The following is a 23,281-nucleotide window of genomic DNA, read 5'->3' as shown; positions in this document are numbered from 1 at the left end:
ATAAAACAGTTGCCGTTTTCAATTAATCGGTTCCAGGCTAACTTGCTTGTAGATTTTACTTTTAAATAAAAATAACACAAGGAAATGAAAGCAAATGAAGCTTCCTTTTTTGCCATGGCACAGTCTTGGGAAAAAACCACCTCATTTCCAGGTGTTAACAATACCTCAAAGGATCTCATCATTGTCTGATATCATTGCCAACATTTATTTCTTATTGTGCCACTTGAAATATTTCATGTAAAGAAATCAGATATGGCCAATATTGTATCAGTGAGAAAAGATTACATTTTGATATAACCAAATATTTTTAAATGTTTATTGATTTATCATAAACATATGCACAAAGTAACACATAACCATATACAGTGGTACCTCGGTTTAAAAACACAATTGGTTCCGGAAGTCTCTGCTTAACCTAAAGCGTACTTAACCTGAAGCGAACTTTCCCATTGAAAGTAATGGAAAGTGGATTAATCCGTTCCAGGCAGGTCCACGGAGTACTTAAACTGAAAATACTCAAACCAAGGCGTACTTAAACTGAGGAATGACTGTAAACCATAACAGAACCATACACAGAGCATACTAAGTATAAAAAAATGACAGCAATGCAGTTACATATACCTACATTTTTAAGATGAGTCTATAAAGTACAGCAACAATGAAAAGTGAGTCATTGGAGGTGTACTTATGTGACTATATTTAGTTAGGTAAAGGGGCCCCTGACCATCAGGTCAAATTGTGTCTGACTCTGGGGTTGTGGCGCTCATCTCGCTCTATAGGCCGAGGAAGCCAGTGTTTGTCCGCAGACAGCTTCCGGGTCATGTGGCCAGCATGACAAAGCTGCTTCTGAATAATCACAAATGCAGACCAGTTCACATTGAAACTGTTCAGTTTGGCTTAACCCAGACAGCAGGTCTATGTCTAACCAAACTTTCAGATAGCACAATCAAATATTGGATCTACATTTACAGAATGAACCCTTCACTGGTGGTGGAGGAGAGTTGATTAATTTATTAAAGTTTTGATTTGCTTATCTCCTAATTTCTCAGATGTTTCAACCAAACCTCTGAGTTCACCTCAGCATGTCACTTGACTAACATTGTCCATATCTTTAAAATGTGAGAATGCAGTGCAAACATTTATTGCTCACTATCACCATGACTGCTTATTCACATTTGTTTTCTAGATGGAAGATGACACAGTCTTGGAGCAATTAAATTACACAGGAGTAACAACATTCATTATTGCTGGATTCACAGGTGCTAAGAAGTTACAAGTTATATATTTCATCACATTCCTTCTCATATATCTCCTTACACTTTGGGGAAACATCATCCTGCTTCTCACACTAAAGACAGAATCGAGTCTCCATACACCAATGTACTTCTTCCTGAGCAATCTTGCTATCCTGGAGATTGGTTACACCTCAGTCACGCTCCCTAAACTTCTAGCAATATCCTTAGGAAGATCTAAGGCTATCTCTCTAACAGCATGCCTTGTGCAGTCATATTTCTTCTTCTTTCTGGGTTCCACAGAGTGCTTCCTACTTGCTGTTATGGCTTATGACCGTTACCTTGCCATATGCAACCCACTGAGATACTCAACACTGATGTGCAGTAGAATGTGTATCTACTTAGCTTTAGCTTCCTGGGTGACTGGATTCCTAAATCCTTTCCCATCTACCATCTTAGTTGGCAGATTGCACTTCTGTGGCAACATCATTGACCATTTCTTCTGTGATGTCCCTCCACTCCTCAGCCTGTCATGTACTAACACCTACATCAGCAGAACCATCATCTTCATCAGTTCAGCTGTCATAGTTTTAGGAACTTTTCTGTTGACCATGCTTTCTTATGTCTGCATCCTGGCAACTCTCCTAAGGATGTCCTCAGCAAAAGGACGGCAGAAGGCCTTTTCCACCTGCACTGCCCACTTGACTGTAGTTTCACTCTACTATGGAACCGTTATCTTCATATATGTCAACCCCACAGGCCAGAACTCAATGGAAGTTAACAAGGTGGTCTCATTTATCTACAGTGTGGTGACCCCCATGCTCAACCCAATCATCTACAGCTTGAGAAATGAAGATGTCAAAAAAGCTTTTAAAAAAATGATGCTTAGGAGATTCTGCCCTGGAAGGCAAACATTTTAGAAACAGAAGCTTGGCTTTTAATGTGATTTAATAATTTATAGAAGTTAACTAAAGATACCCCAAAATCTCCCTCTGGTTGGGCAATCTAAGGCTGTGTACATCCTTAAAAATAAGAAAGTAAACTATCCATTTAGAAATCTTGAGTTTGTTTGTTTTCTTTTCCTCCTCTATTTAGAATTCCCAGGCAACACTGGGCACTTTCTGTTAGTTAATTTATATGCTTAATCGGTCTATATTCATAGTTACTGCATTCCTCCTCTATGTTAATTTTTCAAATAAAAAAATCTGTTTAAAATTATTGGCTCATTTTTGGAAATTAAAGGGGTCATATAACACATAATGTCGAGGAAGCTCTAAAAGGCCTGTGAAGTCTTTGATATGTGGGACTACCTACTGGGTGATTAGACCTCCAGTTTTTGCTGCATTTCTGCTATTGGGTGTGGGGGGTGTTCTTGCATCCAGCACCTTTGAAGACAAAATGTGTGTCTGATGGGCTGCCTTCAGATTGGTGGGTCACAAGTCATGCTGTTGATGAGAAATCCAGACTGCTATGGAAATTATAACTGCTACTACTCATCCCCCATTAAAGTTATTACCATGCTCTTACACAAGGCTCCTAGTGCTCCCAGGAATTCTACTCATCTGCTCCACACCATCTTGGTTCCCATTCAGAGATCCTCTCCAACTTTACAGATCCTTCTTTTGCTATAGATGCTCAGTGGAAGATCGGTGGGGAGTTGCCTATAACCCAGGGGTCCCCAAACTAAGGCCCGGGGGCCAGATGCGGCCCAATCACCTTCTAAATCTGGCCCGCAGACGGTCCGGGATTCAGCATGTTTTTACATGAGTAGAATGTGTGATTTCACTTTAAAATGCATCTCTGGGTTATTTGTGGGGCCTGCCTGGTGTTTTTACATGAGTAGAATGTGTCCTTTTATTTAAAATGCATCTCTGGGTTATTTGTGGGGCATCGAAATTCGTTCTTTCTTTCTTTTTTCAAAATATAGTCCGGCCCTCCACAAGGTCTGAGGGACAATGGACTGGCCCCCTGCTGAAAAAGTTTGCTGACCCCTGCTATAACCTGTTTGAGATTGAAACCACTGCAGTTTTGTATATTATGTGAATTGGTGAGATATGGTTCACTGAGATATATGTGGCCCAGTTTAGGTCAATATGTTTTCACTTGCATATTCTATGTAATATCAACCCAATACTAAGCTGTTGTTGTAGGGATGTGGCAGCAAAGTATCTATCTAATTCTACCACTAATGGCATTCAATGTCCATTTGCCTTAGAGTGGTTTCAGATATGCTCCTGGAAAGCATCCAGACATGGCCAGGAATGAGTTCTGCTACAATAAACTGAAGAGAATCCTGTGGTGTTGACATAGCAAGTATTATTCATCCTCTGGTAATATTTAGAGTAGCATTGGTATATATGAAAGTTTTAATAATTCTCTCCCATTGGAAACATTCCTGTATTAATGAAGTGGAATCTAAAATATTGTACTGTAGTCAGATCTTTATATATTTCACATATTAACAGACATCATTAGTGACCATGAACTAATAGTATGGATGTTGCTTGTTTATTTTCATTTCATCTATGAAGCATCTTTCCATGAAGCATCTCAAAGCCATTAAAAATAAAAATGTCATTAAAACATCATACGATAAGATTGTTGTTGTTTAGTCGTTTAGTCGTGTCCGACTCTTCGTGACCCCATGGACCATAGCACGCCAGGCACTCCTGTCTTGCACTGCCTCCCGTAGTTTGGTCAAACTCATGTTCGTAGCTTCGAGAACACTGTCCAACCATCTCGTCCTCTGTCGTCCCCTTCTCCTAGTGCCCTCAATCTTTCCCAACATCAGAGTCTTTTCCAAGGATTCTTCTCTTCTCATGAGGTGGCCAAAGTATTGGAGCCTCAGCTTCACGATCTGTCCTTCCAGGGAGCACTCAGGGCTGATTTCCTTAAGAATTGATAGGTTTGATCTTCTAGCAGTCCATGGGACTCTCAAGAGTCTCCTCCAGCACCATAATTCAAAAGCATCAATTCTTCGGCGATCAGCCTTCTTTATGGTCCAGCTCTCACTTCCATACATCACTACTGGGAAAACCATAGCTTTAACTATACGGACCTTTGTCAGCAAGGTGATGTCTCTGCTTTTTAAGATGCTGTCTAGGTTTGTCATTGCTTTTCTCCCAAGAAGCAGGCGTCTTATAATTTCGTGACTGCTGTCACCATCTGCAGTGATCAAGGAGCCCAAGAAAGTAAAATCTCTCACTGCCTCCATTTCTTCCCCTTCTATTTGCCAGGAGGTGATGGGACCAGTGGCCATGATCTTGGTTTTTTTGATGTTGAGCTTCAGACCATATTTTGCGCTCTCCTCTTTCACCCTCATTAAAAGGTTCTTTAATTCCTCCTCACTTTCTGCCATCAAGGTTGTGTCATCTGCATATCTGAGGTTGTTGATATTTCTTCCGGCAATCTTAATTCCTGCTTGGGATTCATCTAGTCCAGCCTTTCGCATGATGAATTCTGCATATAAGTTAAATAAGCAGGGAGACAATATACAACCTTGTCGTATTCCTTTCCCAATTTTGAACCAATCAAAATACGATAAGATAAGATATCTTTATTGTCATTGTCCCCTTGCGGGAACAACGAAATTACTCGGTTGCTACATCCACTCAGATAAAGCATTCCGCATAATCCAAAATTTAAAAACCTAATTAAAAACAGTAAATATAAATCATTCAAAACATCAAAAATGAAAACTATTTCAGATACAATAGAGATACAGACTGGGATTAGAATTTCTACTTAAAGGCCTTATTGAGGAAGGAAGGTATTCAGTACATGGTAGAAAGGCAATAGAGATGGTTCTTAGAATCATAGAATTGTAGAGTTAGAAGGGATCCTGAGAGACATCTAGAACAATTTCCTGCAATGCAGGAATCTCAACTAAAGCATGCTTGATAGATCCAATTTCTGCTTAAAAACCTCCAATGAAAGAGAGTCCACAGCTTCCCGAAGTAAACTCTTCCACTGCTGAACAGCTCTGTCAGAAAGCTATTCCTGTTGTTTAGTTGGAATCTCCATTCTTGTAACTTGAAGCTATTGGTTTGAGTCCTACCCTCCAGAGCAGGAGGAAACAAGCTTGCTTCTTGTCTGATATGTAATGGGAGAGAGTTCCAAAGGGTGGGTGCTGCCACCCTAAAGATTCTATATCATGGAAAATGAACCTCCTGAAGAGATTGCATCTGCAGAAGGCCTATAATTCATGCTTGCAAAAGAATTTCACAACAAATGCCCAGGGAGAGGAATTTCATGGTGAACGGTTAAGCACTGCAACTCAGCCCACTGATTTTCTCTTCCAAATCGTGCTGCAAACTACTTTTCAGATTTCATAGGATCATGTAATTGTAGAGTTGCAAGATACCCCAAGGGTCATCTAATCCAACCCCTATCGATGACAGATGGCAATCCAGCTTCTGCTTTAAAATCTCCAAGGAAGGAGAGTCCACAACCTCCCAAATATACCATGTTCTCAGACTTTGGTCCTTTGCCAAATATCAAAACATAAAACAGATCTTTCAGTGTAGGTGTGTTAAACTATGGAACTCACTCCCACAGGAGGCACTGCTTACCACCAACTTGGATGGCTTTAAAAGTGGATTAGACCAGTTCATGAAAAAGAGAGCTACCAATGGCTATTAACCATGATGGCTATGCTCCACCTCCACAGCTGGAGGCAGCAAAGACTGCAAATTCTAGATCTCTTCAATTGATCTTCAGGTCCTTGACGTTTCAGTTAAAGAATCTAAATTCTAAGGGAAGGTATTCTCAGCAGAAACTTCCTCATTGCCAGCTTCACTTCCTTGTTCCGTAGGCTGTAAATAATTGGGTTGAGTGTTGGTATTAAGAGACTGTACAAAACCCCCACAAGCTGATCTCTTTCCAATGAGTAGCTGGAGGTAGGACGGACATATGTAAATATGCTGGAGCCATAGAACAGAATCACAACTGTGAGATGGGAAGCACAGGTGGAAATGGCTTTGTGGCGCTGTCCTTTCTGGCGGCTGCTTAAAATGGCATGAAGGATGAATGCATACGAAACCAGGGTGAAGAAGAAAGGGCTAAGGCCTACAAACACACCCACTGTAAGGGTAGCCTCATTGACTGACATGTCAGAGCATCAAATACTCAACAATGGTGGAATGTCACAGAAGAAATGACTAATTCCATTAGATTGGCAGAAAGACAGACGAAATGTGAGTGTTGTGTGGAGAGATGCATTGAGGAAGCCACAAGTCCAGGATATAGCAGCCATCTGAAGGCAAATATATTTATTCATTAGTTTTGTATAGCCCAATGGATGGCATATAGCAAAATAGCGGTCCAGAGCCATAGAGGCCAGAAGGAATCCTTCGGTGCCCACCAAGGCAACAAGGAAATACAACTGTGCAGCACAACCCATGAAGGAAATGACTGGGGATTCAGCCCAGAGATCTGCTAGCATTTTTGGTACTGTCACAGAGATGTAGCAGATGTCAAGGAAAGAGAGGCTGCCAAGGAAGAAATACATGGGGGTCTGGAGAGACCGATTTAACACAGTCATGGTGAGTATGAGTGAGTTTCCCAAGAAGCAGACAGTATACATAGTGAGAAACAGGATGGCCAGGAAGGTCTTTCCTTGTGTGATATTTACAAATCCCAGGAGTATGAATTCCAAGATGCATGTTTCATTCTCAGAGGAAGCTGACCTCATGGTATTTAATCTGAATATTACAAATGCAAGAATATTTCAGTCATTCCAATGTCATGCAGCAAAAATTTATTCTATACAGATATTTTTAGTGTTACATATAAAGCTGCACTATTTATATATTCTTAAAGGGAGCTAACTTGTGGCCTATTTGTGTAGATTGACAACCTGCAGGTTTTTACTTAGAAATTGATCTGATTGATTATCCAATTGATAATAATTGATTTTTCAATTGATAATGTTTGTGGATTGATCTTGATTAAAAATATTTCTTCGAGTGACTTTGTTGTTGTTTTTGCTTCAGCTATACATGGAGTGGTGCCCTCCAGATCTTGTTGGACTACAGCTATCATCATACCTAATCCTTGGTCATGCAAGGTGTCCACAACATCTGGAGGGTATCATATTTGTTATCCCCTATGTTATACAGTAGGGACCCAGGTGGCGCTGTGGTTAAACCACTGAGCCTAGGGCTTGCTGATCAGAAGGTCGGCGGTTCGAATCCCTGTGACGGGGTGAGCTCCCGTTGCTTGATCCTAGCTCCTGCCAACCTAGCAGTTCGAAAGCATGTCAAAATGCAAGTAGATAAATAGGAACCGCTACAGCGGGAAGGTAAACGGCGTTTCCATGTGCTGCTCTGGTGTGCCAGAAGCGGCTTTGTCATGCTGGCCACATGACCCGGAAGCTGTACGCCGGCTCCCTCGGCCAATAATGCGAGATGAGCGCGCAACCCCAGAGTCGGTCACGACTGGACCTAATAGTCAGGGGTCCCTTTACCTTTACCTTTATGTTATACAGTACAGTGGTACCTCTACTTACGAATGTTTCTACTTACGAATGGAGCTCCGTCCGCCATCTTGGATGCGGTTTAGATAGGATTTTTTCTACTTACGAATTTTTAGATAGGGTTGCTTCGACTTACAAATTTTTTCTCCCAATGCATTCCTATGGGATTCGACTTACAATTTTTTTCTACTTACAAATGTGCGTTTGGAACGCATTAAATTTGTAAGTAGAGGTACCACTGTAACTCTCATTCTATTTCTCTCCCTACAGAATATGCACATAAAACTGTATCTCATAGTTGAACACCTGATTGGAGAGATTTCAGCATTTTAAAAAGGGCAACTTCCCTAGAAGTCCCTATTATTTATACCCCGCCCATCTGGCCGGGTCTCCCCCGCCACTCTGGGCGGCTTCCAACACACATCAAAATACATTAAAACAGCACATTTTATATTTCTCCTCCCAACTTCTGCATATGGAAGCCTACTCCTGCACCAGAAGGTGGTTGCAATGCAGAAGCTAATGAATTAATGGTGCGATCCTATACATGTCTAGTCAGATGTTACGTCCCACTGTTTTCAGTTTGCTGAACACAGCAGCCAACTCCTGGGTCCAAGGTCCCTTCATCCCCCTCTCCATAACATATTTGAGGGAATCACACACATGCACACCCCAAGTTGATGGGCATTGCCATTCAAATGGTGTGTGTGTGTCTTGTGATTGAGTGCCCCCTCAATATTTAATCAAGTTGGTAGCCATGTTGCTGAATGACCCCCCTGGTAAGTGCATAAAGGATTGCAGGCTAAAAATGCAATTCTATAGTCACTTTACATTGGAATAGGCCTCACTGAATTTAACAGGACTTTGTTCTGAGTCGCATTAATAGGCTTGAAGTCCATCTAACAAGAACATTGTCTACTGATCCTTTTCTGGTGTCAAAAAGAAAGAAACAAGCTCTTACTTTTGGAGGACTTCTGATCATTGTAGGTAAAGGATATGGTCAGTCTATCCTATTTTATGCAGCTATGAAATAGCTAGGGCCGTCCAATTCCATAAGTGGTGTGTGTGTGTCTGTGTGTCTGTGTGTGTGTCTGTGTGTGTGTCTCTCTCTGTGTGTGTGTGTGTGTGTGTGTGTGTGTGTGTGTGTGTGAGAGAGAGAGAGAGAGAGAGAGAGAGAGAGAGAGAGAGAAAGACTGGTTCTCATCTTAAATGAGTTTAAAGTGTGCAGACATGATATTCCATTGGCATCATTATTTGAAGCAAATCATTGTCCCCAGAGAAGTTGAAACTGTTGCTTTGGGTATGAAAATTGGATTTCTCCTATGGGGCCAGAATGATTAACTATAAAGCAATATTGCACAGCCATTATCTAATATTCTGCACATCCATCCGTTAGTAAACAGAACAATGTATTTCTTTTATTTATCATTACATTTATACCCCCCTTTCCCTCAGAGGAATTCATGGCAGCAAACAACAAGCCAAAAAAATAATATGTTGGTGTGTGTGTGTGTGTGTGTGTGTGTGTGTGTGTGTGTGTGTGTGTAACTCTATATCACAGGAAGGACAATGCAGCTTTCCAAAGCAAAGTCATAACATGCAGGTATAGATAACTGTGAATATGTATCATAAATTGTAGTCAAGTTCTCACAAAGAGAATATTAGGAAGTAAACCTTTAGCTGGACTGTATCACTTCTACCTTCTGGTGGTGCTAGAGATGACGGATTGCAGGTTCTTCTTCTTCAAAAAAAACCAAAAAAACCTTCCATAATGAATATGTCTGAGAAAAGGTTAGGTGTGTACCCTCCTAGCAAAAATGCCCCCCATGTTCAAGTAATATTTGTATGGCTCATCAAACTTTATACCAATCTGAAATGGTGCCATTCAGAAATAGCTCACCACACAACACTGTCTGTCAGAACTAGGCCTATGAGTAAATGTATCTTCAATATTTATTAATAAAAGTTTTCAAATATTTTACAGTGGTACCTCGGGTTACAGATGCTTCAGGTTACAGTCTCCGCTAACTCAGAAATAGTACCTTGGGTTAAGAACTTTGCTTCAGGATGAGAACAGAAATCGTGCTCCAGTGGCACGGCGGCAGCAGGCGGCCCCATTAGCTAAAGTGGCACCTCAGGTTAAGAACAGTTTCAGGTTAAGAACGGACCTCCAGAACGAATTAAGTTATTAACCTGAGGAACCACTGTATTTTCAATAAAAGTACAACCATCCAAGTCCTTTGCTTTTTTTCAACACCTTATTTGCCAACTGAACTAAACTTCTTCTATACCTCTAGTAGTGGATTTATATGCATGAAGCTTTCTTCATGAAAAAAAAAAGCCATCCAGAAACAGTTTAATACTCCTCTAAAATTGATCAGACACACAGACCATGAGTGTATATAGGCTTAATGTTTATTACCAAGAGTTTTCAAATATTTTATTTTCAAGTTACAACTTTTAAAAAAATCAACTTTTTAAAATCAGAGTGGCATTCTGTGACAAATGGGGAAAGTGTTTACCCAAATGTTCAATTGGTTGAGTCTTGTGCAGAGAAGATTCTTATAGCTGCCTTCTTAAATGCTCCCTTCACTTCTTTATTTCTTAGGGTATATATTATGGGATTTAAAGCAGGTGTCACAACAGTGTACATAAGAGAAATCATTTTGTCACTCTCTGGTGTGTAGCTGGACTTGGGCCTTAAGTAGGCAAAAAGGGCTGTCCCATAGAATAATGTCACTACTGTGAGGTGTGAGGAGCAGGTGGAAAAGGCTTTCCTCCTTCCCTCTGCAGAAGGAAGTCTGAGAATGGTTGAAATTATACGGATGTAGGAGAGAATGATAAGCAGGAATGGACTCATGATGAAAAGCACAGACACTGTCATGACAACAATCTCATTTTTTGTGGTGTCTGTGCATGCCATTTTCACCAGTGGTGGGATATCACAGAAAAAGTGCTGGATGCGTTTAGAACCACAGAATGGTAAGCTGAAGATCCATGTTGTTTGAGCAACTTCCACTGAAATGCCAATAATCCATGATGCGGCTGCCAGCTCTATACATACTTGGTGGTTCATGATGACTGTGTAATGCAAAGGATGAGATATGGCAACGTAGCGATCATATGCCATGGCTGCCAGAAGGCAACATTCTGTCAGCCCCAGGATGGTGAAGGCATACATCTGGGCTGCACATCCAGCTTTAGAAATGCTTTTATGCTTTGTTAACAAATGTATCAGCATCTGGGGCACCACACTTGTGGTGTAACACATTTCCAAGAATGATAGGTTAACCAGGAAGAAATACATTGGAGTCTGAAGAGAAGGGTTGAGTTTTACAAGCAGAATTATGAGCAGGTTCCCTACTAAGGTGACCGTGTATGTTGCCAGAAAAAATGAAAAACAGCAAGATTTGCAGTTCAGCTAGGTCTGAAAACCCTATGAGGATGAATTCATTAGGACTGGTATGGTTGTCTCCAAAATCTTCCATAGAATGGATAACCTATATGGAAGAGGAAAAGATTGAAACTGGGCATTAATTAGATCAAATAAGGACAGTATAGTTACTCACATACATTCTTTATTACAGTCCCAAGACCCACAAAAACAATTGTGTGTCGAGGTCCCCAGGACACCCCCCAATAGAATCCATACTTCACACATAAATTAAGTTTAAGGTTTTTGGCATAATTTTGGCCACAACTTTATTTAAATACAAAAATGTGAGTGGTTGCTTAGGCATTGGTTCCGTACATACACATACATACATCTGTCACTAAGACAGTACTAACTGACTTACCCGCTTCCTGGAGTCAGTGCGGGAAAAGCATTTTGGGGAGAGAATGGAGCCAGAAGTCTGGCCCTTCGCCTCTCCGCCAAATGTTCCCAGGGGCTCTTGCGTAGCCTCCACCAACCAATTTATGAACCAATGCCTAACCACAACCTTACAAGTTGTGACGAATTGCTATGCAGTAGGCGAAAACCAAGTGGCACCAGCCAATCAGCCAAATGGAAAAATTCCTACCAGGCCCCTGCCTCAAGAGCAGATGACCCCATGACAGGCACAACGAGGTCAAACGCAACAGCCTAAATAAAGAGGAGGGTGGGTAGGCAGGTGATCCGAAGCTCGCAGCAAGAGAAAGAGAAAGCCCAGGCTGCAAGCAAGGAATATAAAACCAGTGGGCTGTCCCCAAATTGCAACATCCAAATCTACCCCACAACAAGAATCCATCAATTGCATCCCTGGTCATCTAGTCAATCCCACCCAGGGGAGGGTGTCCTGTTAGCCCCCACCGCAACCCAGGCTCTCCATGAAGGAGAACCTGCTTTTCGGAAGCAAAATGCAGCAGAGATACAAAGAAAAAAATACCAAGGCAGTCACTATGTTTTATCCAGAGCATGTTGATTTCTATTTCTTATTGCCGCGGAGATTTTTTTTGCCATGGGCAGGGTAATATCATTTGACTAATCTTCGAGAAGATACTTGAGATGGAAGATTTCAGGAATGTGCAAGTGTGGAGGATTCCAAGGAGGAAATTGCAGACACTTTGCTCCTCTGATACTGTTTTGCCTGCTGCAACACTATGCTAAGCTAAACTCTTTAATGGCTTAGCATTTCCTCTCAATCCAGACCTTATGTGTAAACACCTTATAATGTATTTGTTTGCCATCACTCAACTAGCCATTAGCCAGAGATGGAGGCCTAACTCAGCCTTTTTCAGGGGTGCCAGCTAGTGGGGACCGAGGGACCTTGGGTCTCCCCCCCCCAAAAAAAGGAGGGGGCCAGGCACCCTGAATATCCCACAGTGACATGCTCATGCCATGTGGGCAACCTGTGTGGCGTGTGCATATGACGTGAAGACATTGCATGGAGCCAGCCCCCTCAATTGATACTTGCTTTAACAAGGTTTCATTTATTTCATTATCTGAAAAAAACTCATCCATTCTTTATGAGTTTTGAGGTAACTTTATGAGTTTATGGAAGTTTATGAGTTTCGAGGTAACTTTATGAGTTTCAAGTAAATGGTGGCCGTTCATGAATTATATAAAAAGACAAACGTATAGCTGGCAGGTTCCTGCAAAATATGGCTGTATTTGGATATGATTGTGTTCCAGGACTTATTATTGACTGCTTTGTTGCATATCCATAGAATCTTGATCTTATTGTTCATACCATTATTGTTCTCTCTTCGAAAAAACAAACATTTCATTACTCAGCACATTTTTCTTTACTGGCGCGGCGGCGCGCTTCCAGGGTGGGAAAAGCGCCGAAAATCCGTTGTGTGCATGCGCGTGGGCCTCCCCCGACCCGGAAGTGCACCAGAAATGACTTCTTCAGGGTCGGGAGAGGCCCATACGCATGCGCACAACGGATTTTCGGCGCTTTTTTCCCAACCCGGAAGAGCGCTGCCGCGCTGCGCACCGTAAGAGCGGGCGGCAGCGGCGGGCGGCGGGGGTCGCCGCGGGCCGGATTGGCAGGCTAATTGGGCCGCATCCGGCCCCCGGGCCGTAGTCTGGGGACCCCTGCTGTACACTTACCAACTTATTGAAAAGCCTGTGACATCAGATGAGTTCGTTGTTTGAGTTTCTTTGAAGATTTCCAACTCCCATATTATTTCTGTTTAACATTCTTGTTAACAACAACAACAACAACAACAACAACAACAACAATAATAATGTATTTATACCCCACCCTCCCCAGTCAAAACCGGGCTCAGGGCGGCTCACACCAATAAAATTACAACAAAAAATAAAAAGCAATTAATTAAAATACAGATTAAAATACAGTATTAAAATTTAAAATGCAGCCTCATTTTAAGTAGTCCATAAATCCAAGCCATGAGGGAGGAAAACACAGGGGTCAGACTAAGTCCAACCCAAAGGCCAGGCGGAACAGTTCTTAATTGTTGTGAATTAAATACTTTTTCTGTTTAAAATTTATACAGTAAGTCTATGAGTATGAGTTTTTTTAAAAGGGGAAAATACATTACAAGTAGAAGTCTACAAATCATGCTGTAAAGGTATAGCAAACAGTATAAGAAAACTAATCATCAAAGCAGGTATAGATTTATGGTTAACCCAAAGAATCACTCCAAAATTATCACAGAGGTACAGGTGATTTAGGTTGTAATCAAGCTCAATTTTGTAATAACTGTTATGAGTTAGACCTTACAGCTCCATAATCACCAATGATATGTCCTGTGTTTGTTTATTTTTCTTGTTGCCATAGTCCATGGTACAGAATTTCAACTTGTTGGGTTCTGTACAGAGAACAACCTTGAAACTGTCTTCTTAAATGCTCCCTTCACTTCTTTATTTCTTAGGGTATATATTATGGGGTTCAAGAATGGACTGACAACTGTGTACATAAGAGAAATCATTTGGTCACTCCGCGGAGTGTAGCTGGACTTGGGTATTAAGTAGGTGAAGAGGGCTGTCCCAAAAAATAGGGTCACCACCATGAGGTGTGAAGAGCAAGTGGAGAAGGCTTTTCTCCTTCCCTTAGCAGAAGGAAGTTTGAGGATGGTTGAAATTATACGGATGTAGGAGAGGATGATCAGCAGAAAAGGACTCATGATGAAAATAGTAGACACTGCCATGACAACAATCTCATTTTTGGAGGTGTCTGTGCATGCCATTTTCACCACTGGTAGGATATCACAAAAGAAGTGCTGGATGTGTTTAGAACCACAGAAGGGTAAACTGAAGATCCATGTTGTTTGAGCAATTTCTACTGAGATGCAAGTAATCCATGATGCAGCTGCAAGCTGTACACATACTCGGTGGTTCATGATTACCGTGTATTGCAATGGATGGCATATGGCAACATAGCGGTCATATGCCATAGCTGCCAGGAGGCAACATTCTGTCAGCCCCAGGATGGTGAAGGCATACATCTGGGCTGCACATCTTGCTAGGGATATGCTTTTATGCTCTGTTAGCAAATGTACCAGCATCTGGGGCACCACACTAGTGGTGTAACACATTTCTAAGAATGATAGGTTCACTAAGAAGTAGTACATGGGAGTGTGAAGAGAAGGGTTGAGTTTTACAAGCAGAATTATGAGCATGTTCCCCAGTAAGGTGATTATGTATGTCACCAGAAAAACGAAAAACAGCAAGATTTGCAGTTCAGCAAGGTATGAAAACCCCTCCAGAATGAACTCATTCAGATTGGTCTGGTTCTCACCTAGTTTTTCCATAGAATGGATATCCTGTGTGGAAAAGGAAACAACATATACAGATCATTAATTAATCAGGTAATTATAGTAGAGGCATCTGGAGCATCCAAAAGGCCCATCTAGTGCATAATCCTACCTAGTGCATAATCCTATTCTCACCGTGGCAAAACAGAAGCCTACAGGCACCCTCAAACAGGACATTAATGCAATAGCTCTCTCCACAATGAGGATTGCAGTCTGTGACAATGGAAGTAAGATAAAGCCATTATCATCAGGATAATCTTTCCACAGGTAAAAGTTATGCCAAATTATCCCAAATTCCTTCTGATCATTTGGAGTTCTAAATTAACTGGCTTCCCCCCATGAAATAAAACCAATAAATTCAAGAATTCTCCCATGGTTCCTTCCATATTTCTCAATTTTCAATGAGCACTGTGTAGACACAATTCTGTTCCATTTTCAGCTTCTTCGTAGATCCCCTATCCCTCCTATTGCATGCACATTCTAGAGTACAGGTCATGTTGAGAAAAAAAGGATGCAATAAAGAATCTGTGTTGTGTTTCCCCCACTTTTGACCAAAAACGTGGTCAATGAGGCAGCTCTCTACATATTAACAAGTCTATCGTGACATAATTGTTTATGGTCAATAATCTACCAATGCTTCTGATGACTTGTATGAATTCCTAAAAAAAAACATAAAAGAGTAAACCTGATCCAGTTGCACATGCATTTGGATTAAGATTATCACCAGTTGTGCTTTATCACTGTACAGAGCCACATTATATCTCATTATATCTCAGCAAAGCACATTATATCTCAGCAAAGCATAACACTTTAAAAAAGGCACCATCAATACCATCACATTGTTATCATTGATGCTGCCAGAACTCATTCATGCAGATTATTTTTTAAATCACAACTTAATTTCTTTGCCCCCTTGCATCACAGCTTTTAAGGCTGGAATGAAGAACTTGCGATTTTCTTACTGTTAGTGGACTCTTTCGCATGGCAGCCAGGGACAATGGAACTTGGATTTTACCCAAGCTCTCCCACAGCTACCTACAGCTCTCCCACCCATTTTACAGTGTGCTTCAGCATCAGCTGATCTGTTTGGTGAAGCAGTCTTCAAATTGCAACCTCCTATTAGCCATGAAATAGGTTGTACTCAACATTACTGTTCCACTCACGGAAGAGATTCCACTTGTGCATAGGAAATTAGAAGCACCCACATACCCTCAAAATTTGCTCTTATGGAGCACACTGTGGGAGGGGGGCACATGTGATCAGAAAATGAAACTCAAGTCCCATTGCTTGAATGGTATGAGCACTGTAACTTTTCTTTACTGTGGCTTTGTAGGTAGAGTAAGGTACACTGAAAAACACACTCTAGTTTGATTTGAATCATTTATATTTCTTTATTTCTTCATTTCTTTCATGGCTTGAATTTTCTTGGTTGTAAAATAAAAATGAAGATGATGATGATAGATTAGATAGATAGATAGATGATAGATAGGTAGATAGATGGTGGAATATTTCACAGTTGAGATTCTCCTAACAGTATCTAGCTATAAAAGTGTCTCTCTTCCTTACACACACACACACACACACACACACACACACACACACACACACACCAGAATTAAAACACAGTCAATCGTAATAAAAAGTTCTTTGATTTAGATGTAACAATCATACCTTACTCCCCCAAAAATCTTACTTTGCAAAAGAAGTAATTGCTGTTTCGTGCTTCAGACCTGTGCACAATGATGCACCAAACAAAGATATTTTCATATATGTGATCTCATTCTTGATGCAACTGAATTTTGGAGGAATACGTTTGGGAATATTCTGCTAACTATTCCATGGGGGTAACAAAAAAAATTATGCATTTAATCCTTGGGTGATGCAAGAAATTACAATTCCTTCCAGAAACCTCACATTTTTAAAGTAATTGAAAATACAGCTTTTCAATGCAATCTAAATTTCACCTATCTAATTTCCTGTGGGTAAAAGGGGCTGGACTCAAAACCTCTTTGAGGCTATCCCATAGAATAATTTCACTACCATGAAGTGTGAGGAGCAGAATGAAATTTAAGGGTAGCCCAAATCATATGGATGCAGGAGACAATGTTCAGCAAGAATGGACAGCAATTTCATATTTGGAGGTGTCTATGCACACCATTTTTACTAATGGTGGGATATCACAGAATATCCCAAGTCCAAACCGCAGACCTTCCGATTGACAAGCCCAAGAGGCTCAGTGGTTTAGACCACAGCACCACCCACGTGCCTTGCCACTAAGACTTCTAGAGATTTCTAGTTGGGAAGGATAATTGGCAGATTAGAACTCATCTGACAGAAAGTACCAACCTGTTTCAGAATCCCCAGTTATTGAAACCTAACCTGTACCATGTCTGTGATAAGTTTAAGTAACTGAAGAAAATCAAAGCTGTACACTTACCAACTTATTGAAAAGCCTGTGATATCAGATGAGTTCAGTGTGTATATAGTTTGCTGTTTCTTTGAAGATTTTGAACTCCCATATTATTTCTGTTTATTATTCTTGTTGTGAATTAAATCCCTTTTCTGTTTAAATTTCATACAAATCTCAAATCAAAAGTTTATTGCATTAGCCATATAGCCATAGCACATGTAAAAGATCAAACAGGTAACTGTCACACAACAATATAGAATACAACAAATACAATTATAACATTAAATATAGAATCCAGCTGAGTGCGACTGGTAAGGTAAAAGGCAAAGCAAGGTGTGTCGACTGTGAGTATAGCAGGAATTTACATAGGACTGGGGCTGGGCAAGTTAGCCAAAAAGGTGGCCCCGAGTTTCAGGGCCTGTAAAATGTAGATGGCCACATCACGTGAAACCAAGGAGTTGGCGTCCACGAATAAGTAGTTCATGCGGTCAATGTCCTGTGAGATGGTCGTCGGGATTAAAGAGAGAGGCCTGGATCTTACTGAGGACAGTAAAAGAAAAAGTGTATATAGTCCTCAATCTTTCTCTCATTGCATGGACAGAGTTGAAGGTTCAATGGTGTGTTGGAAAAAAACGCCATGTAAGAATGCTGTGGGGATGATGTGGAATCGAGCTAGTGTGAAGGGCCTTCTTAACGTGGGGTTTGTCAATTCGCTCAGATAGTGGGCCAAAGATCTAGCTGCCTTCACGTGGGGAAGCCACGTGGAGAGTTTGGCCGCCTTAGATTGTGCTAGATCGAAAGCTTCATCCCTAGCTAGGATCCAACTGCGGATTTTATCGTTGCCCCATGAGGTCAGGGCAGCAAAGTCTGGAAGGGAGTAGCGGTCACAGATGAATTCCATGGCCTTAGACCAGGTACTGCTGCCGGTAAGGGCTGTAAAGGCTTGTTTAACTAATCGGGAGTTTTGAATTTCTGCAAGGGATTTGTAGTAGATAATTATCCTGGTATGGGCTTTAGCTACTATAGAGGGTAATCCCAATTCTAGTCTCAATTGGGGGGCCATGGCCCCATTAGGGAGGCCCAAGATCTTTCTTGCTAGGAGATTTTGCAGAGACTCCAGACGCTGGAGTACATTCATGTTCCATCCCCATATTTCCACCCTGTATAGTAGAATCATAGAATCATATAGTTGGAAGAGACCACAAGGGCCATGCAGTCCAACACCCTGCCGAGCAGGAAACACCATCAAAGCATTCTTGATATTGGTAGCATTGGAGGTACTTTACTGATGTAGATCTTTCTGGGCAGCGCCCAGTTGTCCACCATTTCTGAAGAAATATTTCATACAGTAAGCATCTGAGTGTGAGTTTTTTTAAAAGGGGAAAAATACACTACAAGTAGGAGTAAACTAATCATGCTGTAAAGGTTCCGGTATAGCAAACAGTATAAGAAATCTAATCATCAAAGAAGGTACAGATTTCTGGTTAAACCAAAGAATCACTCCAAAATTATCGCTGTGGTACAGGTGATTTAGGTTGCAAGGTTGGAATCAGGTTCATTTCTGTAATATCTGTTATAAATTGGACCTTAACAATATACTTACAGTCATTTACTCACCAATGATATGTTCTGTGTTTATTGATATTTCTTGTGGCCATACTCAATGGTTCAGATTTTCAACTTGTTGGGTTCTGTACAGAGAAAACCCTTGAAACTGTATTTTTAAATGCTCCCTTCACTTCTTTATTTCTTAGGGTATATATTATGGGGTTCAAAAACGGACTGACAACTGTGTATACAAGAGAAATCATTTGGTCACTCCGTGGAGTGTAGCTGGACTTAGGTATTAAGTAGGTGAAGAGGGTTGTCCCAAAAAATAGTGTCACCACCATGAGGTGTGAGGAGCAAGTGGAGAAGGCTTTTCTCCTTCCCTTAGCAGAAGGAAGTTTGAGGATGGTTGAAATTATACGAATGTAGGAGAGGATGATCAGCAGGAAAGGACTCATGATGAAAATAATAGACACTGCCATGACAACAATCTCATTTTTGTAGGTGTCTATGCATGCCATTTTCATCACTGGTAGGATATCACAAAAGAAGTGCTGGATGTGTTTCGAACCACAGAAGGGTAAACTGAAGATCCATGTTATTTGGACAACTTGTACCAAGAAGCAAATAATCCATGCTGCGGCTGCCAACTGTGTACAGACTTGGTGATTCATGATTACTGTGTAGTGCAATGGATGGCATATGGCAACATAGCGGTCATATGCCATAGCTGCCAGGAGGCAACATTCTGTCAGCCCCATGATGGTGAAGGCATACATCTGGGCTGCACATCTTGCTAGGGATATGCTTTTATGCTCTGTTAGCAAATGTACCAGCATCTGGGGCACCACACTAGTGGTGTAACACATTTCTAAGAATGATAGGTTCACTAAGAAGAAGTACATGGGAGTCTGAAGAGAAGGGTTGAGTTTTACAAGCAGAATTATGAGCATGTTCCCCAGCAAGGTGATTATGTATGTCACCAGAAAAACAAAAAACAGCAATATTTGCAGTTCAGCAAGATATGAAAATCCCTCCAGAATAAACTCGTTCAGATTGGTCTGGTTCTCACCTAGTTTTTCCATAGAATGGATATCCTGTGTGGAAAAGGAAACAACATATAGAGATCATTAATTAAATCAGGTAATTATAGTAGAGGCATCTGGAGCATCCAAAAGGCCCATCTAGTGCATAATCCTACCTAGTGCATAATCCTATTCTCACCGTGGCAAAACAGAAGCCTACAGGAACCCTCAAACAGGACATTAATGCAATAGCTCTCTCCACAAAGAGGATTGCAGTCTGTGACAATGGAAGTAAGATAAAGCCATTATGATCAGGATAATCTTTCCACAGGTAAAAGTTATGCCAAATTATCCCAAATTCCTTCTGATCATTTGGAGTTCTAAATTAACTGGCTTCCCCCCATGAAATAAAACCAATAAATTCAAGAATTCTCCCATGGTTCCTTCCATATTTCTCAATTTTCAATGAGCACTGTGTAGACACAATTCTGTTCCATTTTCAGCTTCTTCGTAGATCCCCTATCCCTCCAAGTGCATGCACATTGCTAGAGTACAGGTCATGTTGAGAAAAAAAGGATGCAATAAAGAATCTGTGTTGTGTTTCCCCCACTTTTGACCAAAAACGTGGTCAATGAGGCAGCTCTCTACATATTAACAAGTCTATCGTGACATAATTGTTCATGGTCAATAATCTACCAATGCTTCTGATGACTTGTATGAATTCCTAAAAAAAACATAAAAGAGTAAACCTGATCCAGTTGTACATGCATTTGGATTAAGATTATCACCAATTGTGTTTTATAACTGTACAGAGCCACATTATATCTCAGCAAAGCACAACACTTTAAAAAAGGCATCACCTGTTCAATACCATCACATTGTTATCATTGATGCTGCCAGAACTCATTCATGCAGATTATTTTTTAAGTCACAACCTTTTTTAAAAAAAGACTTTATTTCATATTTTAAAATTACAAACACAAACTCATGAATTGAAATTACAAAAACCAGTTCCAAATCATAAATAAAGACAGAGAAAATACAAGAGAGAAAAAAAGGGGGGGAGGGAAGAAGAAAAGGTAAAACGTATAACATATATGTACATATGCTTACCCATAAAAGGAGAAAGAAAAAAGAAAAAAAGAAAAACTCATACAGAAAAGAAAGAAGACGCAAAAAATACCATACATATATATTATTATTTTTAAAAAAAGACTTCCTATTGTTTGAACATCGCTTTCCGTTATCAATTATTACTTATCCTGCTCTTCTTTTTCTTACTTATTTTAGTCTAATTTGTCTACCTTAATACTTCTCTAATAGCCATATACCAATATATCTATATATGCTTATCTCTATACATAAATTAACTGCTATGTTGAGCCATTATCTATTTATTAAAAAATTATTATTTGTTCTAGATGTATTTCAATCGAAGCATATCACCAAATATGTATCTATCTTTTTTTCTTAAATATTCTTCTACATATTTCCATTCTGCCTTGCTTTTTTATACCGAAATATTTCTGATTGCTGCTGTCATCTTTGCCAAATTAATAAACTCCACTAATTTTTCTTCCCATTCATCAATTGTTGGTACTTTCTCCCCTTTCCAATTTTTGGCTATAAAGATACGAGCTGCCGCGCATGCATATTGTAGTATATTTTTCCTATCCTCAGGGAAATTGTCTGGCACCATGCTTAATAAAATAATTTCTGGTTTCTTCTCAATTTTTTTTTTTAAGTCACAACTTAATTTCTTTGCCCCCTTGCATCACAGCTTTTAAGGCTGGGATGAAGAACTTGAGGTTTTCCAATTGTTAGTGGACTCTTTCCCATGTTAGCCAGGGACAATGGAACTTGGATTCCACTAAAACCTTGAGGCTACCCACAGCTCTTCCACCCATTTTACAGTGTGCTTCACCATCATCTGATCTCCTTGGTGAAGCAGTCTTCAAATTGCAACCTCCTATTAGCCATGAAATGGAAAGCACTCAGGTACAATGGGTTGTACTCAACACAGCTGTTCCACTCACAGAAGAGATTCCACTTGTACATGGGAACTTAGATTCTCCTGAAGCACCCACACATCCTTAAAACCTGCTCTAGGGGGTTCAGCGACCTTAAGGAGCACACTGGGGGAGGGGGGCATGTGATCAGAAAAGGAAACTGAATTCCTATTTGAATGGTACGAGCACTGCAACTTTTCTTCACTGTGATCTGTGACTTTGTAGGCAGGGTAAGGTAAAACACTGAAGAACACACACTAGTTTGATTAGAATCATTTGTATTTCTTTATTTATCTCTTTAAGTGCTTGAATTTTCTTAGTTGTAAAATGAAGATAGATAGATGGATGGATGGATGCATAGGTAGGTAGATGATAAATAGATAGATATAGATAGAATATCTCACAGTTGAGATTCTCCTAACAATATCTAGCTATAAAAGTGTCTCTCTTCATTACAAACACACATACCAGAATTAAAACACAGTCAATCGTAATAAAAAGTTCTTTGATTTAGATGTAACAATCATACCTTACTCCCTTAAAATCTTACTTTGCAAAAGAAGTAACTGCTGATTCATGCTTCAGAGCTGTGCACAATGATGCACCAAACAAAGATATTTTCATATATGTGATCTCATTCTTGATGCAACTGAATTTTGAAGGAATACGTTTGGGAATATTCTGCTAACTATTCCATGGGGGTAAGAATGGGTAACAAAAAAAAAATTATGCATTTCATCCTTGGGTGATGCAAGAAACTACAATTACTTCCAGAAACCTCATATTTTTAAAGTAATTGAAAATACAGCTTTTCAATGCAATCTAAATTTCACCCATCTAATTTCCTCTGGGTAATAGGGGCTGGACTCCAAACCTCTTTCAGGTCTTTCCCTACAACCAAGCAGTATATAAATTTTATTAAATAAATAAATGGATGGATGGATCAAAAAGACTAGGTAGGCATGTGTGATTAGAATAACATGAATGGAGTGGGTCATGCAATGCATTGTGTGCATACCAGCAGCTGCATAAAGTACACAATACAAGGACTTGAATTATACACAGTCCTTCATCAGTCTAGATAATAATCTAAGGCAAATGAAGACCAACTTTGGAGGGAGTGAAGATGCGGTTCAGCATGGTTGTAGTTAGTCCATAGCTGTCAACTTCCGGATTGGAAAATAAGGGATCAGCAGCAGCACAGCACTGGAAGTCACTTCTGCACACGTCCAGACATGCGCAGAAGCAACTTCCGGTGCCGGCTCTGCTTGATTTCCAGTGCCCAGACATGGGCAGAGCGGCACCGTAAACCGGTTCTGCGCATGCTCAGACATGTGCAGAAGCAACTGCCGGTGCTGGGCTGCCCGTGTGCGCATGTC

The 23,281-nt window shown here is 40.5% G+C and overlaps 3 protein-coding genes and 2 pseudogenes across 3 annotated transcripts; 1 reads left to right on the top strand and 4 right to left on the bottom strand.

Moving 5' to 3' along the window:
• Positions 1-1,186: 1,186 nt before the first annotated feature.
• On the top strand, positions 1,187-2,152 carry LOC118077968 (olfactory receptor 5AR1-like). Its single transcript, XM_035101685.2, has one exon. It carries the CDS (start codon positions 1,187-1,189, stop codon positions 2,150-2,152), a length of 966 nt encoding a protein of 321 aa, XP_034957576.2.
• Positions 2,153-5,976: 3,824 nt separating this feature from the next.
• On the bottom strand, positions 5,977-6,924 carry LOC118077967 (olfactory receptor 5V1-like; annotated as a pseudogene).
• A 3,313-nt stretch (positions 6,925-10,237) lies between these two features.
• Positions 10,238-11,195, bottom strand: LOC118077966 (olfactory receptor 10A4-like; annotated as a pseudogene).
• Positions 11,196-13,950: 2,755 nt separating this feature from the next.
• Positions 13,951-14,953, bottom strand: LOC118077965 (olfactory receptor 10C1-like). The gene is made up of 2 exons (XM_035101683.2): positions 14,947-14,953; positions 13,951-14,894 (listed from the first exon to the last, which is right to left on the bottom strand). The coding sequence occupies exons 1-2, from the start codon at positions 14,951-14,953 to the stop codon at positions 13,951-13,953; spliced, it is 951 nt and encodes a 316-aa protein (XP_034957574.2).
• Positions 14,954-18,996: 4,043 nt separating this feature from the next.
• Positions 18,997-19,953, bottom strand: LOC118077980 (olfactory receptor 10A4-like). Its single transcript, XM_035101697.2, has one exon. It carries the CDS (start codon positions 19,951-19,953, stop codon positions 18,997-18,999), a length of 957 nt encoding a protein of 318 aa, XP_034957588.2.
• Between the last annotated feature and the right edge of the window lie 3,328 nt (positions 19,954-23,281).

This window comes from Zootoca vivipara, chromosome 13, assembly GCF_963506605.1.
Source record: "Zootoca vivipara chromosome 13, rZooViv1.1, whole genome shotgun sequence".
NCBI classification, from domain to species: domain Eukaryota; kingdom Metazoa; phylum Chordata; class Lepidosauria; order Squamata; family Lacertidae; genus Zootoca; species Zootoca vivipara.
The sequence above is the reverse complement of the archived record's forward strand: the minus strand, read 5'-3'. Positions and strand labels throughout refer to the sequence as shown.

Bases quoted from the DNA above. Each gene is read 5' to 3' on its own strand.
- LOC118077968 (XM_035101685.2), top strand. From the start codon at position 1,187: ATGGAAGATGACACAGTCTTGGAGCAATTAAATTACACAGGAGTAACA.
- LOC118077980 (XM_035101697.2), bottom strand. From the start codon at position 19,953: ATGGAAAAACTAGGTGAGAACCAGACCAATCTGAACGAGTTTATTCTG.